This window comes from Anolis sagrei, chromosome 4 (assembly GCF_037176765.1).
Source record: "Anolis sagrei isolate rAnoSag1 chromosome 4, rAnoSag1.mat, whole genome shotgun sequence".
In the NCBI taxonomy this organism is placed as follows: domain Eukaryota; kingdom Metazoa; phylum Chordata; class Lepidosauria; order Squamata; family Dactyloidae; genus Anolis; species Anolis sagrei.
In genome coordinates, this window is record NC_090024.1 from 178,272,804 (window position 1) to 178,292,877 (window position 20,074).

The 20,074-nt window shown below is 41.4% G+C and overlaps 1 protein-coding gene across 1 annotated transcript in view; it reads right to left on the bottom strand.

The window, feature by feature from the left end:
- Positions 1 to 20,074, bottom strand: part of LOC132773878 (fatty-acid amide hydrolase 1-like) — a 32,154-nt gene that overhangs the window by 1,217 nt on the left and 10,863 nt on the right. The window contains exons 6-13 of the mRNA XM_067467900.1: positions 17,667 to 17,707; positions 11,153 to 11,277; positions 8,355 to 8,480; positions 6,405 to 6,502; positions 4,664 to 4,763; positions 3,774 to 3,814; positions 2,389 to 2,428; positions 830 to 938 (exon numbers count right to left, since the gene is read on the bottom strand). Coding sequence (XP_067324001.1) covers positions 830 to 938; positions 2,389 to 2,428; positions 3,774 to 3,814; positions 4,664 to 4,763; positions 6,405 to 6,502; positions 8,355 to 8,480; positions 11,153 to 11,277; positions 17,667 to 17,707 — 680 coding nt within the window. The remainder of the gene's footprint in view (positions 1 to 829; positions 939 to 2,388; positions 2,429 to 3,773; positions 3,815 to 4,663; positions 4,764 to 6,404; positions 6,503 to 8,354; positions 8,481 to 11,152; positions 11,278 to 17,666; positions 17,708 to 20,074) is intronic.

The window sequence follows — 20,074 nt, forward strand, 5'->3', positions numbered from 1 at the left end:
TTTGATAACCTGGATTATATGGCAGTGTAGAAAGGGCCCCAGTGAGGTGTTGTCTCGGGTAAAATAAAACACTGGACTTTTATTTTTCACTTTTGTGAAAGCCCTGTGCCCCTAACCTCAGCAAATATGGAGGGCAGACTATAGTCTGGATATATGATTCAAAGGCTGGCGCCAGTGGAGGGGGACGCCTCTAGGACTCCTAGAAAGACAACATCTTCAAAACATTTCCAATCTCCCATAGGCAGAGGGGAATTCTTTTTTCCAACACAAAATTACTTAAAACATCTACTTGTGGAATACTGTTGCCTCCTAGGGGTCACTTTCTCCAAAACCGAATAGACAGAGCCTAAAGCCCAAGAAACCTCTAAGACCCAAAGACAAGAAAATCTTGAGACCCAAAGCACCTTTCTCCTGAAATGGCAACCTTACAATATAACTTAAAATTAATACCTAAACACAGCCATAACGTCTAGATTGCCCAATCCTGATCAACACAGAGCTAAGAAACATCTGATAGCATGGGGTACAATGTCACCAATATACAGATGACATGATTTTCCATGTTTCCTTACATCACTAGAGTTATAAATATCTCATCTCAGGGTTTGAATTGGGAAAAATAATTTTAAAGGTGTAACACCAAAGAGTTAAACAAAGAAAACAGCTGAAATTATAATGTTCCCGATGCATTCTGACATCTTTGTTCTGAGAAACTAGTCTCTGAAATTTCCCCCAAAGAACTGTGTGGAACTGTTTCACTTCTGACTTAGCATTCTAAAGATTTCCAGTGTCCTCTGGAAATCTGATTTCACACATAATGTCCAAGTACTTGAAATTTTGCCAGGGTATCCAATCTTGTAAGCAGGAGACAGTGCGGGGCAAAGCAACACATCCAGCTGTAGTTTCTTCCACTCTGCAATAAATTTGTAGCAGTATTCCTAAGTAAGGAAGAATGGGAAAAGATAGCAAGATTTCAGTATTCATGTCTTAATTACACTGTTCCTTGACTAAACAATATACTATGCATGCAAGTGCCCTCATTCTATTATTGCAAAATTCACAGGATAAGCTGTCTACTGATATATAGAATGAATATCATATTATTCTGGTACTGGGCTAGTTGCCAGCTGCTTTTTGGGTTCAATTCAATATGCTGGATTTAATATTTAAAGTCCTAAAAAGCTCGAGACCTGGCTATTAAAGGGACTCACCTGTTACATTATGAACCTGATTATATATGTTAAGATCTTCAGAAAAGGTCTTCTTCAAAATAACATCACATACATAGGTACACTGAAACTAGGGAGAACTTGTACAAATGCATCTATGTTGCTCCCAGACTTTTTATTCTCTCAGAAATATAAACAGTCCCCTCTCTTACTGCTTTAGTAAAGAGTATGAAGAAACTGTATTTTAAAATTGTATTGATGTTTGCTAATTATCATTTATTTCAATGGCTTCAATGGCCATTAACTTGGTGCTTTGTTTAATTAGGGATATCAGCATCTGCCTTAAGAACATTTTAGTGGAGAATCACAATAAAATAAAAATATTGTGTTAGTGTTCTAAAAAACTCAAGACCCTAGGAACACCATTATTATTATTATTATTATTATTATTATTATTATTATTATTATTATTATTATGCGACAGCAGAATCAATGAAAAGCAACTGGAAAAGCTTACACGATATGAGGATTTAAAGACTGAACTGCAAAGACTATGGCACAAGACAGTAAAGGTGGTCCCAGTGGAGATCGGCACACTGGGTGCAGTGCCCAAAGACCTTGGCCTGCACTTAAAAAGAATTGGTGTTGACAATATTACCATCTGTCAGCTGCAAAAGGCCACCCTACTTGGATCTGCAAGCATTATTTGCCAATACATCACACAGTCCTAGACACTTGGGAAGTGTCCAACGTGTGATCCAATACAAAAGCCAGCAGAGTGATCTTGTCTGATGTACTAATCTTGTTGTGTATCTAATAATAATAATAATACACATATAATAAAATACAATTATTTACAATTGAATACAAATACATAGATTAAAACACAAATAGAATTTAAATGTAAAATTCACAATTTAAAATTGACTGGGTAGGCCTACTGGAAAAGATAGGTCTTAAGTTCTGTTTTGAATGTTTGAGATGATGCAGAGCCATACAAATGCTAAAATGACTCTGGACTAGTTTTACTTAAGCATGTACCTATGAAATAAAGCACTCAGTAAGGTCTCTGTACATCAGTTTGCTCAGAATATACTTTTTAAAAAGGATGTTAAGTATAAAATAGAAAAGGCTGCAATCATTCTTTTGGACAAACCTAGACACTGATTAGGATTACTTAGACTGCAAATAGACTCAGGGCTCTTAAAATAAAATTTACCTCAATTTCAAAGTGAAGTTCCCAAAGTTCTTTCACAGATCTAAAATTTAAAAGAGAAGAAGGTAGTAACCTGGGAAAGGAATAGCATTGTCCTTCCATGTCCTGTCCAGTCTATATAGCTTTGCTCAACCTTAAGCTCTCCGAATGCATTAAGACTACAAGCCTCATCATCCCCACCTATTAATGAGAAGGCTGTCATCTGAACATTAGGAAGAACTTCCTGGCTGTGAGAGCCGTTCAGCAGTGGAACTCTCTGCCCAGGAGTGTGGTGAAGGCTCCTTCTTTGGAAGCTTTTAAACAGAGGCTGGATGGCCATCTGCCGGGGGTGCTTTGAATGCAATATTCCTGCTTCTTGGCAGGGGGTTGGACTGGATGGGCCACGAGGTCTCTTCCAACTCTATGATTCTATGATTCTATACACTAATAACAGATCTAGACACAATTTTGTCAAATGACTGCTGCTGGGTAACTGAGAAAGAAGTCAATAAGCCACTTGTAGGAATGAATCATTGGACGGGATGAATGGACACTTCAAACTTCTCATGTACACAAATATACCAAAGGTGCAATAACTAACCCTGGGAATTGCCCTCTGTTCCTTAGAAAGATAAAGAGATTATGGGTGCATCTATACTGTAGAATCAATGTACTTTGACACCACTGTAACTGCCATGGCTCAATATCATGTCATCATGGGAAATGTAGTTTTACAAATAACAACAACACTAACAATGATAATAACAAAATTGAGGTCACTGAGGTCTCTGCCTCATACTGGGAATAAGTAGTAGGATGTTTATAAGCTATTTACTTCCTATTCAATTAGTTCTGGTGACAAAATTACCATCTGTCAGCTGAAAAAGGCCACCCTACTTGGATCTGCACGCATTATTCACCGATACATCACAGTTCTAGACATTTGGGAAGTGTCTGACGTGTGATCCAATACAACAGCCAGCTTAGTGATCTTGTTTGCTTCGTACTAATCTTGTTGTGTTTCAAATAATAATAATAATAATAATAATAATAATAATAATAATAATAATAACTTTATTCTCATATCCCATCACTATCTCCCCGGAGGGACTCGGGGCTGTTTACAGATGGCACAAAGTGCCTTAAAAAACATGAAAGTGAACACAATATAAAATACAACAAAATAAAACACATGCACATATAAAAACATCAATTCAAATTCAATCAAGCTGTGATCCTCTAACCATGGCTGAGATGTAAACATTGGAATAAAATAAGTCTTTAGCCTGCTCCCATCAAACTACAGCCCACAGGTTTCCACAGAATTGAGCTGTGGCAGTTAAAGTAAGCCAAACTGTGTGGATTCTACAGCGTAGATGCACCCTGAGTTTCCACCAAGAAGTCCTTACCTCTCTGTCATGCTTTCCAGAACTTTTGATGTACGAGGACTCTAAGGAAGTGAAAGAATCGACAGAACAGACTTTTAAATTAAAATAATATACTTTTTATAATATTATAAAATAATACTTTTACATCAAAGTGTGTCTAGCCAAGAAAAGTAATTTGAGATGGGGCTTTCCCCAGTCCATGAAGCAGACAAGGCCTCAATAATTGGCTCAAGTTTGTTTGTCCCAATCCTATCTACTGCAGACTACAGAATAATCAATACGATAGTCAGAGCCAGGAGCGCTCATATTTCTGCACTTCACCTTCTCCCAAATGAACCCATTATTTTTTGCACAATGACAAATGTGCATTCGAGTATAAGCCAAGTTTTTCAGCCCTTTTTTAGGCTAAAAAAGCCCCTGGAAGGATACGTAAGCACATTTACATTGAAGAAGATTCGAATAATGATTTAATCAGAGTTGGACAATCTTATCGTAAATTACAGTTATATGTAAATATTCAAAAACATTTAACCTACTGATGCCTCAATTAATGTAATTTTATTGTTATCTATTTTTATTTTGAAATTTACCAGTAGCTGCTGCATTTCCCACCCTTGGCTTATACTCAAGTCAATACATTTTCCCAGTTTTTTGTGGTAAAATTAGGTGCCTTGGCTTATATTTGGGTCAGCTTACATTCGAGTATATACAGGTAATTATTTTATTTATATTTAAATTAATTTACATTGCTTTATTTTGCCCTGATTTATGCTCATTATTAGCCGCCTTGAGTCCCAAGGTAAAAAATAAACTAATACAATAACTCTCCTCAGTTCACACCCTTGCAGTGTGCTCCTCATATGATGCTTGTACAGCAAGTTAGGAAAGGTCAGTGAGAAAATAAGCCTTACTATTGGTCTGCTGATCCAGCTTAGGAGGCGTTGTATCCAGTTAGGTAATTTGGCCAAGAGCAAGAAATCCTTTATTGAAGGATCCACCAACTCTCCTTTGCTGAAAAACAACCAAGACCATTCATTATATAATCGTCACAATAATTATCACTTTAACCACCAGTATTCTGGCACTAAGACTTTGACAATTGCAAGGGGCATATTATAACAGGATTATCAACTATCTGAACTCCTCAAGGACTCCCATGCGTGAGTATTGGGACTCAATAATGTGTAACTTCATCTCTTGTCTCTATTTCATTCTATTCTTGTGATGCACACCCAGATAAAGTGAACCCCCAGTGGCGCAGTGGGTTAAACTGCTGAACTGCTGAACTTGATGACCAAAAGGTCGGTTGTTTAAATCCAGAGAGCAGATGAGCTCCCACTGTTAGCCCCAGCTTCTGCCAACCTAGCAGTTCGAAAACATGCAAATGTGCCATCAATAGGTACTTTTTTTTTGTCGTGTTAGGAGCGACCTGAGAAACTGCAAGTCGCTTCTGGTGTGAGAGAATTGGCTGTCTGCAAGGACGTTTCCCAGGGGATGCCTGGATGATTTTTTGATGTTTTATCATCCTTGTGGGAGGCTTCTCTCATGACCTTGCATGAGGAGCTGGAGCTGATAGAGGGACCAATATTTTTCACAATGAAAGACAGTACAAATGAGTAATTTGTATCTTTCCTTAGCTTCCATATCTTCCCCAATGTATAAAGCAAGGGAGGGTCATAAGCAAGGTTTAGACACACAATTGTAATACAAAACTGAATGTAATGCACATCTCTATTTTGGCTAAGCAATTTAGCCAAAAAGGTGCGCATAATAATAATAATAATAATAATAATAATAATAATAATACATATGCATTAAAACCAATAATACATATGCATTAAAACCAATCCCACCTTATTCTTTTGCATTACATCTGAGTAAATGTGGTAGTTACAGAGATGCACCTAAGGATCCAGTCCAGGATTCCAGTGAACAATCTTAAGCTCATATTCATTTCTTTTATTGTCAGTTACCATCTTCATTTACACAGCCATCGCTCTTTCTTATTTTTCTCATTAGGATAAAATCCCTGCTTTTTGAACATCAGCCTTCCTCTTTGGTATACTTCCCCTGATATCAACAACACAAGCATTCTAGCTCACCGTTAAACATGCAAGCAGACAGGAGTTTTTTCTCCCACCCTGGACATGCCACAGATATATAAACCTCACTTGCCTAGTTTCCAACAGACCTCACAACCTCTGTGGATGCCTGCCATAGATGTAGGTGAAAGGTCAGGAGGGAATGCTTCTGGAACATGGCCATACAGCCCAGAAAACTCACAGCAACCCAATTAAAATTTTACTTGAGATAGCATCTTAAGGGCCTTTTCTAGATCACAAGAGATGCAGGGTGTCTAAGAAAGCTGCGTTAACCTTAATTTGCAGAAAAATATTGTGTGTTTAGTACAATTTTGCTTCATCTACAACAGCCTAGAAATCACTGTTAAGCCACAGGCATGACAATTCAGAGGTTAGAAGTATCAGAGTAAATAGCTTTTTCGCATCCAAACATTGTGAGCCTGCCTCTTCCTGCAATGGAGGTGGTAGGAAAATGGAGCAGTAAGAATGGAAGAAGCAAATTTCTTTACACAGAGTCCTATCATCTTCTCTGTCTTATAGAACATTAGGATTTAGGTAACACGGTACTTACAAGTGTTCTAGGTAGGTGGTATAGCCATCAGCAGAGATGCCCCTTGAGCAAAGCTTATACACAAAGTAGTCCATATTAATGGGCTCAAAGGGAACCAGCTGGAGAAAGAATTACACAAACAAATCTAGATGAAAATAATTATTTCTGTAAAATGCCATTGTGAAGATAAGACATAATTTGCCCTGGTAATAATATCTACAAAGATTTTGAAGTTGTTCCATGAAATGGACCCAAGTCATAACTATTCAGTGCAGGCTCTGGCATTTCAGAGACATAGAATTATTATTAGCTCAGCCGCCACACATCCTCTGGTGATGGCATCAACAGATACAGAGAAAAGGTTAAGGTTTCCCCTAACATTAAGTCTAGTTGTATCCAACTCTGGGGGTGGTGCTCAGCTCTATTTCTAAGCCAAAGAGCCAGCATTGTCTGTAGATGCCTCCTAGGTCATGTGGCCAGCATGACTGCATGGAGTGCTGTTACCTTCCCGCCAAAGCGGTACCTATTAATCTACTCACATTTGTATGTTTTCGAACTGCTAGGTTGGCAGAAGCTGGGGCTAAAAACAGGAGCTCATCCTGCTCCCCAAATTCAAACCACTGACCTTTTGGTCAGCAAGTTCAGCAGCTCAGCAGTTTAACCTGCTGCATCAGCGGGGGTCCCTAAGAGATATTTATGTCAAATATAGCAATTCTAGAATGTGTGTACTCTTGGATATTTAAAATTTACATGCACATCCTTTCCCACAATACTAAAAGGATATATGGCAAAAGCCTACAGATTATTTCTTCAAGGCATCTGCCACAAGAAGGTACAACAGTATCCAAATTGAATACTCATTGGATTTACACCTTGTCACAATACAGTGCCTGGAAATAATCTGAGCTCAGAGAACATAAATAAAGTGTGTTGTTGTTGTTGTTGTTGTTGTTATGCTTTTAACTGCCTGCTCACGAACCCCTGCTCTCAAGGTGCCCTTAAAATTATATCCTCCAATCACAATACTGCATACAGTTACTAAAATATAAAATGAACACCAAATTATCAGAGAATGAATCATATAATACAAAACAACTATTCTTCTTTGTCTTCTCTAGGCTTTGCTGTCTCCTCATGATGTGGCCAAAGTACTTCAACTTTGTCTCTAGTATCTTTCCCTCCAATGAGCAGTCGGGCTTTATTTCCTGGAGGATGGACTGGTTGGATCTTCTCGCAGTCCAAGTGGAAGGTAAAAGGAAGAGGGGCCGACCAAGGGCAAGATGGATGGATGGCATCCTTGAAGTGACTGGACCGACCTTGAAGGAGCTGGGGGTGGTGACGGCCGACAGGGAGCTCTGGCATGGGCTGGTCCATGAGGTCACAAAGAGTCGGAGACGACTGAACGAATGAACAACAACATTCTTCTTTGAGCACATCAGTGATGCATCAGTATAAGGGACTACAGACAGTCAATTGTTGGGTCTTTAAAATGCCCCTTAATGAAACGTTTTTTTTATTTTTCTCAGCATCTGGAGTTCCCACCATCATTTGTTTCATGTTTATTTATTTATTTGCTGCATTTGTTGACCGCCGTTCTCAGCCCTTGGGCGACTCACGGCGGTGTACAACATATAAAAGGCAATTTACAAAAGGCAATAACAAAATAACAACATATCCATAATACAACAGTTATATAATTACACTAAATAATCCGCTCCGTCTCATCGTAGAATCGTAAACAATCTCCTAATCCATATTCCGTTCCAGTCGTCTTTACCAAATTATTGTAGCACTTAGTTAAATGTTGTGATGTTATCCCTATTTTTGTCTGTTTTTATCCTATACTAGGCTTTTTTGTTTGTTTTTTATCTCATTCTAGTATCACCTAATTCAATTTCATAATGGGCTGCTTTCAAGCCAAATTCTAACATGTATAGTAGGAAGTGGTGAGTTGAAATGGAGGACACATACCATATGGCCAGCCTTTTCCAGAAGCTCCTTGGTTTCCAGTATAGCTCTTTTCATGGAAGGGGTTGGCATAATAAATGAATCCGTGACATAGTACCCTATTCGGAGGGGATGAGAGCTAGAGTACACCTAGAGCCGTGAGGGAAGAAAAGAATTTCAAAGTGATCAGAACACATACAAATCCTATTGGAATCTGCATAGATCAGCCAGCAGGCTGGATGAGCATGGGTGTGTCTACATTGCAAAATAATGCAGTTTGACTCACTTCAACTGTCATGGCTCAATGCTTTCGAATCATGGGAGTTGTAGTTCTCCAAGATCTTCAGAATTCCTTGCCAAAGAGTGCTGGTGTCTTATCTAACTCCAGATCCCAGGATTCCATAGCACTGAGTTGTTGCGGTTATAGTGGTATTAAACTGCATTAATTCTACAGTGGAGATGCACCCTATGTGAGACAGAATTCATGAAAATCCATGGCAGAACTTGGAGAAATTACGCTTTTGAAATACAGCTCCCAGATTCCCTCATCCAGCCTAGGTCACACTAGCTGGGGAAATTTTGGAGGTTGTACGGATGTGCATTTATATGTATGCATTTCTTGAATTGTATTTCCACCTTTCTCCTAAAATGAGATTGAAAGTGCCTTACAATAAATTTAAAAGATCAAGCTAAAATGTTAAGCTACAAAAGTTAAAAAAAATAAACAACAATGCTATCAAAAAGCATGATTAAAAACACTTTAAAACAAATTTGACACATTTTAAATTCATATCCAAGCTTTCTTCCAAGCAGAATTCAAAGTGACTTACAAATTTAAAACAGAGCATCTGAAGCAATATGAAGTATAGAATTTGAAAAAGGCTAAATCATCCACCATTTTTTAAACGTGTCAGAAGCGACCTAAGAATATACTGCAAGTCGCTTCTGGTGTGAGAGAATCAGCCATCTACAGAGACGATACCCAGGGGGCAACCCTATGTGTTACCTGTCAGAGTTTTTAAGTTAGTCATTTCTTAAGTAGAAATAAGAAAATGTAAGTAAATGTAAGGATCAAGCATGCTGTGAGGATGAAGAATAAAACCACCTGGTTAGTCTTATCTAATTTACAGCCAGGGTACAGCAGTTGTAAAGGTACTAAAGTAGTACAAAGCTTCTGTTTTGTTGAGAGTTGGTGTTGAAGGAGTTGCATTGATTGAGAGAAGAGCTGCAAAGTTCCAGAAGAAGGAGAAAGCCTTTTGCAAGTAAGGTTTCAACTTTAACTACTTGGAAGTGCCTGGCAGAAGGGTTAAAGAAGAGTCCCAGTATCCTGCTGTATTGTAAATATTCCTTTGTATAAAGCTACTACAAAGACAATTGGTGTATGTTTACTCCTTAAACCAGATGGGGAGAGCTTCTGCTGAAAAGGGGGTTGTTTCTGTTGCCTCATACAGAACCTTTTTAATTCCACCGCAACATTACCATCCTTTGGGAGGCTTCTCTCATATCCCCAAAGGATGCTTCTGGAAGTGAGATGAGGTGAGCTTCCATCTTTCAGCCCCAGCTTCCCATGCGGGGAACCCTGAGTATGCATGCCCAGTGTGAAACACATCTCACCACACTAAAACAGTAGGTGTGGCTCTTAATGAGACATGCCACATTATCACGGGGTGTCTGTGCCCTACACCACTGGAGAAATTACACTGTTTAGCCGGTATTGCACCACCTGACATCCGCTGAGAAGTAGCATCCAATATTGAAAGGACCAAGGCAGTGACATCTCCAGCCCATCCTCTGTTTGGGTATCAGCCAGCACGCCAACAACATAAATCAAGAAATAGCTTTCTAAGATCTACAGAGACACTCGCTGGAACACCCCAGCAAGCGAGAGTCCAAAAGTGGCAGGCTCAAACCAGAACCTCAATCAATGGCTGATACCAAATAACTGATACCAAATGAGAGACTCCCCTCTGGGCACACATAAAACTGGGCGACTTGGAAGGCGCTGAACAGACTGCCCTCTGGCACCATGAGATGCAGAGCCAATCTTAAGAAATGGGGCTACAAAATGGAATCCACGACATGCGAGTGTGGAGAAGAGCAAACCACTGATCACCTGCTGCAATGCAACCTGAACCCTGCTAGATGCACAATGGAGGACCTTTTCCAGAGATACTCCCAGTGGCCAGATACTGGTCAAGGGACATTTAATCAACTACCAAGCTTGCAAACTTTGTGTTATGTCTGTTTGCTTGTTTTGTTCTGTTAGAAATGTAATACAATTGTCTGGTTGCCCATGACACGATAAATAAACCCCATCTCGCGGATTCGAACCACTGACCTTCAAGTCTTCAGGTCAGCAGTTCAGCCAGCACAAGGATTTAAACCATTGTGCCACCACAGCTCCTATCCATTAAATTAAGACACTGCTTTTAACATATTGGATTTAAAAACAATGTAAAAGTACATCTCAAAAACAGTACGTGTTTGTCTACCTTGGTCAATTAAGTCTGTTGAAACATGATAATCTTTGCTTGCTGGCAAAAAAACAAAAAACAAAAAACAGCAGAAAGGGTGGAAATCGGACCTCCCTTAAGGCGTTCCACAAATGCTTTTCCCCCACTCAAACAGATAGCAACAAGAAATCAAGCAAGCATCTGCAGTGCTGGGCAACAATATTTATTTTGTTCTCTAGTTATCAGTAAGAAAACAATGCTATCCCAAATAGCACAGCAATCAAAAGAGAAGGCAGAGAGATTTCTTGAACACTTTACTCCTTTCTCTACATTTTCTACTTTGAGAACCTCCACAATCAGATGTCTTACCTGCTCATTGAAGGGAAGAGGTGGCACCTTGGGATCCAGGCGGAACATTTCCTCACACAGCAGAGCTCTTAGACAAAGAGCAAGGCTCTCAACATCCCTTGCCATAGGTCCTACGGCTGCAACAACTAGGATCAAGAAAAGAATGGTAGTTTTCACAATCTGATCTTTGAGACTCAGGAAGCATTTTTTTTGGAGAAGTTATGTTTACAACAAGAATCAACAAAGCTTGGGGCCCTGAAAAGATTACTTTTTGCTTATATGGAGGACTTGGCCATGGTGATCCATGCCTTGGTTACATCCCATTTAGACTACTGTAATGGGCTCTACGTGGGGCTGCCCCTGAAGAGTGTTCGGAAACTTCAATTAGTTCAGAGATCTGCAGCCAGGTTATTGACAGGTGCGGGACCCAGGGAGCATTCTATCCCCCTGCTAAAGCACCTGCACTGGCTGCCAATTCCTTTCCGGGTCCAATTCAAGGTGCTGGTTTTAACCTTTAAAGCCCTAAACAGTTTAGGCCCTACTTACCTATCTGACCACATCTCCTCATATCAATCCGCCTGAATGTTATGATCTTCCGGAGAGGCCTTTCTCTCATTGCCACCACCATTACAAATGCTATTGATGGTGATGATGGAGAGGACCTTCTTGGTGGCTGCCCCAACTCTTTGGAACTTCCTCCCCAAGGAGGTTAAAACAGCCCCCTCCCTGACATCTTTTAAAAAGCAGCTGAAAACCTTCCTATTCACACAAACTATTAATGACGATACTTAATTTGGAAGTACAGGAAGGCTTAACTTTCAGAGAGTCGTGTTACGTTACCATCTGTATTAATGATTTCCCTGCAGTATCTGTATTTGTTAAATGTTTTTGAAAAATATTTATAATTAATTGTAAAGTTGGTTTTATAGGTTATTATATGTATGCTGACTTGTATTGTTTTTAAAATGTTGTCAGCCACTTTGGAGCCTGTTTAGGGAGAAAAGAGGGATACAAATAAAGAATTATTATTTGAAATACAACAAGATTAGTACACAGCAAACAATGTCACTCTGCTGGCTGTTGTGTTGTTGTGTTGTTCATTCGTTCAGTCGTCTCCGACTCTTCGTGACCTCATGGACCAGCCTACGCCAGAGCTCCCTGTCGGCCGTTACCACCCCCAGCTCCCTCAAGGTCAGTCCAGTCACTTCAAGGATGCCATCCATCCATCTTGCCCTTGGTCGGCCCCTCTTCCTTTTGCCTTCCACTTTCCCCAGCATAATTGTCTTCTCTAGGCTTTCCTGTCTCCTCATGATGTGGCCAAAGTACTTCAACTTTGTCTCTAGTATCTTTCCCTCCAGTGAGCAGTCGGGCTTTATTTCCTGGAGGATGGACTGGTTGGATCTTCTCGCAGTCCAAGGCACTCTCAGCACTTTCCTCCAGCACCACAGCTCAAAAGCATCGATCTTCCTTCGCTCAGCCTTCCCTAAGGTCCAGCTCTCACATCCGTAGGTTACTACAGGGAATACCATGGCTTTGACTAGGCGGATCTTTGTTGCCAGTCTGATGTCTCTACTCTTCACTATTTTATCGAGACTGGACATTGCTCTCCTCCCAAGAAGTAAGCGTCTTCTGATTTCCTGGCTACAGTCTGCATCTGCAGTAATCTTTGCACCTAGAAATACAAAGTCTGTCACGGCCTCCACGGTTTCTCCCTCTATTTTCCAGTTGTCAATCATTCTTGTTGCCATAATCTTGGTTTTTTTGACGTTTAGCTGCAACCCGGCTTTTGCGCTTTCTTCTTTCACCTTGATTAGAAGGCTCCTCAGCTCCTCCTCGCTTTCGGCCATCAGAGTGGTGTCATCTGCATATCTGAGGTTGTTAATGTTTCTTCCAGCAATTTTCACCCCAGCTTTGCATTCATCCAGCCCCGCACATCGCATGATGTGTTCTGCATACAAGTTAAAAAGGTTGGGTGAGAGGATGCAGCCTTGCCGTACGCCTTTCCCAATCTTGAACCAGTCTGTTGTTCCGTGGTCAGTTCTTACTGTTGCTACTTGGTCCTTGTACAGATTCCTCAGGAGAGAGACAAGGTGGCTTGGTATGCCCATCCCACCAAGAACCTGCCACAATTTATTATGATCCACACAGTCAAAGGCTTTAGAATAGTCAATGAAGCAGAAGTAGATGTTTTTCTGAAACTCCCTGCCTTTCTCCATTATCCAGCGGATATTGGCAATCTGGTCTCTCGTTCCTCTGCCTTTTCTAAACCCAGCTTGAACATCTGGCAACTCTCGCTCCATGTATTGCTGGAGCCTTCCTTGCAGGATCTTGAGCATTACCTTACTGGCATGAGAAATAAGGGCCACTGTACGGAAGTTTGAGCAGTCTTTCGCATTTCCCTTTTTTGGTATGGGGATATAAGTTGATTTTTTCCAGTCTGATGGCCATTCTTGTGTTTTCCATATTTGCTGGCAAATGGCATGCATCACCTTGACAGCATCATCTTTTAAGATTTTAAACAGTTCAGCTGGGATCCCATCATCTCCTGCTGCCTTGTTGTTAGCAATGCTTCTTAAGGCCCATTCAACCTCACTCCTCAGGATGTCTGGTTCTAATTCATTCACCACATCGTCAAAGCTATCCTCGATATTGTTATCCTTCCTATACAGATCTTCTGTATAGACTCGCCACCTTCTCTTGATCTCTTCAGCTTCTGTTAGGTCCCTGCCATCTTTGTTTCTTATCATACCAGTTTTTGCCTGAAATTTACCTCCAATGTTTCTAATTTTCTGGAAGAGGTCTCTTGTCCTTCCTATTCTGTTGTCTTCTTCCACTTCCGTGCATTGCTTATTTAAAAATAGTTCCTTATCTCTTCTGGCTAACCTCTGGAATTGCGCATTTAACTGGGCATATCTCCCCTTTTCACTGTTTCCTTTTGCTTTCCTCCTTTCTTGGGCTACTTCCAGTGTCTCAGCAGACAACCATTTTGCCTTCTTGGTTTTCTTTTTCTTTGGAACGTACTTTGTTGCCGTCTCCTGAACAATGTCTCGGACTTCTGTCCATAGTTCTTCTGGGACTCTGTTTACTAAATCTAGTCCTTCAAATCTGTTCTTCACTTCCACAGTATATTCGCTAGGAATGTTAGTGAGATCATATCTAACTGGTCTGTGTATTTTCCCTGATCTCTTTAGTTTTATTCTAAATTGGGCAATAAGAAGTTCGTGGTCTGAGCTACAATCAGCCCCAGGTCTTGTTTTCACCGACTGGATGGATGTCCGCCACCTTTGGCTGCAAAGGATGTAGTCAATCTGATTTCGGTGTTGACCATCCGGTGAGGTCCATGTATAAAGCCGTCTTTTAGGTTGTTGGAAGAGAGTATTCGTTATACACAGCGAGTTTTCCTGGCAGAATTCTATCAGCCTGCGTCCCGCTTCATTTTGTTCTCCCAGACCATGCTTGCCTGTGATCCCAGTTGTCATTTGACTTCCCACCTTGGCATTCCAGTCTCCTGTAATGAAAATAATGTCTCTTTTTGGTGTATTATCCAGTAGGTCCTGCAGATCCTCATAGAACTGATCTACTTCTGCTTCTTCAGCAGCTGTGGTTGGGGCGTATATTTGGATCACTGTGATGTTGAAAGGCTTTCCTTGCACTCGAATTGAGATCATTCTGTCATTTTTTGGGTTGTATCCAAGCACTGCTTTAGCGAATTTCTTATTAATTATGAAGGCTACTCCATTTCTTCGATGTTCCTCTTGTCCGCAGTAGTAGATCTGGTGGTCATCTGATGTGAAGTGGCCCATTCCAGTCCATTTCAGTTCGCTGACCCCCAGAATGTCTATCTTTAGTCTTGACATCTCACCAATAACAACATCCAATTTGCCCTGGCTCATAGATCTTACATTCCAGGTTCCTATGGTGTGTTGATCTTTAGAGCATCGGATTCGTCGTTCGCCTCCAGTACCGTCGGCCGCTAGCCTTCCTTTCGGCTTTGAGCTAGCTGCGTCATCACATCTGGGGCTAGTTGAACTTATCCTCTGCTCCTCCCCAGTAGCATTTTGGCCATCTTCCGACCTGGGAGTCCCATCTTCCAATGGCATACCGACATATCTCTGGTTGTACTGGTCCATTTAGTTTTCTTGGCAAGGATACTGGAGTGGGTTGCCATTGCCTTCCCCAGGGATCACGCTTGGTCTGGCTGTTGTATTGGATCACAAATCAGATATTATTATTATTATTATTATTATTATTATTATTACATCTTCCCAAACATTAATTTTTTACTATTATCGCTCCAAATCATTTCTGAGGGATTTTGGTAGCCACATTCAAAAAAAAAATACAATTATAATTTAAAGCGTAAAACAACCTAAGGTGCCATTTACTTCTTAGAAGAGCTGAGTAATGCTGGCAGCTACAGTCTAAAAAGTAATTTTCTGAAATTCCCACCCTACCCTTCATTTGCCCTCATATGTAGCAAATCAAAATGATTTCAAAAAGAGACAAATCACATATTTGTGCACCAGATATTTGAGACAACAACTTTCCTTGCCATCTAAAACTGCCCTACGTGAATGTCACATATTCATTCATTGAATGTCACATATTCATTGTTGATACCAATTCAAAAGTGAAACTGAAAATGTCTTCAAATAATTAAATATGGCAAAGGAGATTGTGGAAGAATCTATGTGCACCCCAAAGGGATGTAGAAGATGCAATGCCTGCTCAGAGATCTTCTAACCCAGGCGCGGGCAAACTTGAGCCCTCCAGGTGTTTTGGACTTCATAGAATCATAGAATCAAAGAGTTGGAAGAGACCTCATGGGCCATCCAGTCCAACCCCCTGCCAAGAAGCAGGAATATTGCATTCAAATCACCCCTGACAAATGGCCATCCAGCCTCTGCTTAAAAGCTTCCAAAGAAGGAGCCTCCACCACACTCCGGGGCAGAGAGTTCCACTGCTGAACGGCTCTCACAGTCAGGAAGTTCTTCCTAATGTTCAGATGGAATCTCCTCTCTTGTAGTTTGAAGCCATTGTTCCGCGTCCTAGTCTCCAAGGAAGCAGAAAACAAGCTTGCTCCCTCCTCCCTGTGGCTTCCTCTCACATATTTATACATGGCTATCATATCTCCTCTCAGCCTTCTCTTCTTCAGGCTAAACATGCCCAGTTCCCTAAGCCGCTCCTCATAGGGCTTGTTCTCCAGACCCTTGATCATTTTAGTCGCCCTCCTCTGGACACATTCCAGCTTGTCAATATCTCTCTTGAACTGTGGTGCCCAGAATTGGACACAATATTCCAGATGTGGTCTAACCAAAGCAGAATAGAGGGGTAGCATTACTTCCTTAGATCTAGACACTATGCTCCTATTGATGCAGGCCAAAATCCCATTGGCTTTTTTTGCCGCCACATCACATTGTTGGCTCATGTTTAACTTGTTGTCCACGAGGACTCCAAGATCTTTTTCACACGTACTGCTCTCGAGCCAGGTGTCACCCATTCTGTATCTTTGCATTTTGTTTTTCCTGCCAAAGTGGAGTATCTTGCATTTGTCACTGTTGAACTTCATTTTGTTAGTTTTGGCCCATCTCTGTAATCTGTCAAGATCGTTTTGAATTCTGCTCCTGTCCTCTGGACTATTGGCTATCCCTCCCAATTTGGTGTCGTCTGCAAACTTGATGATCATGCCTTCTAGCCCTTCATCTAAGTCGTTAATAAAGATGTTGAACAGGACCGGGCCCAGGACGGAACCCTGTGGCACTCCACTTGTCACTTCTTTCCAAGATGAAGAGGAAGCATTAGTGAGCACTCTCTGTGTTCGTCCACTTAACCAATTACAGATGACCGCATTTGTTTCTAAGTGTTTGCAGACCGCTTCCTTAACAATCTTTTCCAGAATCTTGCCCGGTATCGACGTGAGGCTGACCGGACGGTAGTTGTTTGGGTCATCCTTTTTTCCCTTCTTGAAGATTGGGACCACATTGGCCCTCCTCCAATCTGCTGGAACTTCTCCCGTTCTCCAAGAACTCTCAAAGATGGTTGCCAATGGTTCCGAAATGACTTCCGCTAGTTCCTTCAATACTCTGGGGTGTAGTTGATCTGGCCCTGGGGACTTGAACTCATTAAGAGCGGCCAGGTATTCCCCCTCAGCTTAAGCAGCTGAGGGGGAAAAGGAAGGGGCCTGAGGCTGTTAGGAATTGTGAGAGTTGAAGTCCAAAACACCTGGAGGGCCCAAGTTTGCCCATGCCTGTTCTAACCCCTTACCACCACAGCTGTTTCATTTTCAAAAACCACTGCAGAATTACATATCAATATGATAGCACATTGTTTAGAAACCAAGCAAATCAAATAAATATACTAATTGAAAACTCATTCCACCCTTTTGGAAACATGAGTAATGTGTGTGAGTGTTGTGGTAGTGCTGGTAGGAGGATGATATAATCATTACTGTGTAGACCAGCTGAGGAGTAAGACTTCCACAATGCCGATTAGCTATCAACTAGTCTTTCCACTTTATTCAGACAAAATCACATACCTGATTTCTGCCCACCAAAGACTCGTATTTCTCCTCTCTTGCTGTAAAAAGATAACCAAAATAAGAAAGGAAAGTAGTAACAGTATGTTGTCTAACCCCCATGCTGAACTATGAGTCATTTGTAAGTTGGATGTTTGTAACTCGGTGACTGCCTGCACATAAAAATTCAACTTAAGAATAAAAGGACTGAATTTATCTTGTTTGTAACTTGGAGACTGCCTGTATTGTACCTTTTAATGCCTACTGTTCTTTTCTTTGGTGGTTCGGCTTAAACTGCTTTTAAATCTATTGATAGTTTAACTATATTTTTGAACGTTTGTATTTTTAACATTTTAACTTTTGTAGGCTACATTTAATCACAAGACTGAGGAAAAGAGGGATATAAATGCGCACAATGTAAGTTGAACATCCCTTATCCACAATTCCAAAATCTGAAATTGTCCACATGATGACTGAGATCATATATTTGCTTTCCAAAATTTATTTCATGTATAAAACTATTAAAAGTATTACATAGAATTACCTATAGGCTATTGCACAAGTTGTATATAACACATAAATAAATTTCATGTTTAGATTAGAATCCCATCTCCAAGATCTGTCTCATTATGTATACCAGGGGTCCCCAAACTAAGGCCCGGGGGCCGGATCCGGCCCCCCGAGGGCATTTATCCGGCCTGCAGGATGTGGAGAAGGTGGGGGAGGCGGCGGGCGAAGCAGCTTCGGAGCCGCTTAGTCCTCCGCCTCCCTGGGCCCAGCTGGCTCTTCTCCTGCTGGCGGCAGGAGAAGCGGAGGAGGCTGCGGGTGAAGCAGTTTCGGGGCCGCTTCGTCCTCCTCCTCCCTGGGCCAAGCCAGCTTTTCTGCCTTTGGGAAGGGTCCACGAGCTGCGTGCATCCGCAGAGCAAAGCCAGGCGGAGCAGCAGCCGCGTCCCGGGCATGGTACGCCTCCCAAGCCTCTGCCTGGCAAGGCAAGGCAAGGAGCAGAGGAAGGGGGTCAGTGTGGAGGGAGCGAGCGAGCGAGGGAGGGAGGGGTCTCCTTCCACCAGGGAAGCACCCGCCAAGACCCTCCTCCTCCTCCTCTGCTGGGCAAGAACCCCCTCCCTTCACACACACACACACACAGAGACATCATCTTTGATTTAGGGCTGTATGGATGTGTTCCAGAAGCATTCTCTCCTGATGTTCTCTCTTTGGTTCCATCCTTCCTTGTCTCTTTCCTTCCTTCTCTACCTTTCCTTTTCTCCTTCCCTCCTTCTTTCCCTCTCTCTCCCTACTTCTCTCCTTCCTTCAATCTCTACCCTTCTTTCTTTCTTTCCTTCTTTCTCTCCTTCCCTCCTTTTTCCCCTTCTTCTTTCCCTTTTTTTCTCTCTTTCTCTCCCTCCTTCTCTCCTTCCTTCATTCTCTACCCTTCTTTCTTTCTTTCCTTCCCTCCTTCTTTCCCTCTTTCCTTCTCTCCTTCCCTCCTTCTCTACCTTTCTTTCTTTCTTTCCTCCCCCTTCTTTTCCCCCCTCTTTCTCTCTTTCTTTCTCTCTCTCCCTCCTTCTCCCCTTCCTTCATTCTCTACCCTTCTTTGTTTCCTTCCCTCCTTCTTCCCTTCTTCTTCCCCTCTTTCCTTCTCTCCTTCCTTCCTTCTCTACCCTTCTTTCTTTCCTTCTTTCTCTCCTTCCCCTTTCTTTCTTTCCCTCTTTCTTTCTCTCTTTCTCTCCCTCCTTCTCTCCTTCCTTCATTCTCTACCCTTCTTTCTTTCCTTCCCTCCTTCTTCCCTTCTTTCCCTCTTTATTTCTCTCCTTTCTTCTCTACCCTTCTTTCTCTCCTTCCCCCCTTCTTTCCCTCTTTCTTTCTCTTTCTCTCCCTCCTTCTCGCCTTCCTTCTCTACCCTTCTTTCTTTCTTTCCTTCTTTCTCTCCTTCCCTCCTTCTTTGCCTCCTTCTCTCCCTCCTTTCTTTCCTTCCTTCTTTCCCCCTTTCTGTGTATGCGTTTTGTGTGTGTATATGCATAAATGTGTGTGTTTGTGTATATATATATATATATATATATATATATATATATATGGTTTTGCGCATGTATTGTAATGTATTTTTGGGGGGATGTTGCTTTTTAAGTCTCTTCCGCTGTGTTTTTCAGTGTTTTTATGAGTGATAGTCACTTATTGGCCTGATAGATGTATTTTGTCCAAATTTGGTGTCAATTCGTCCAGTGGTTTTTGAGTTATGTTAATCCCACAAACGAACATTACATTTTTATTTATATAGATTTTTCAAATTATAATCCGGCCCTCCAACAGTTTGAGGGACCGTGACCCGGCTCTCTGTTTAAAAAGTTTGAGGACCCCTGATGTATACAGTGTTCCCTCACTACTTCGCGGTTCGCTTTTCATGGACTTGCTGTTTCACGGTTTAAAAAATAATA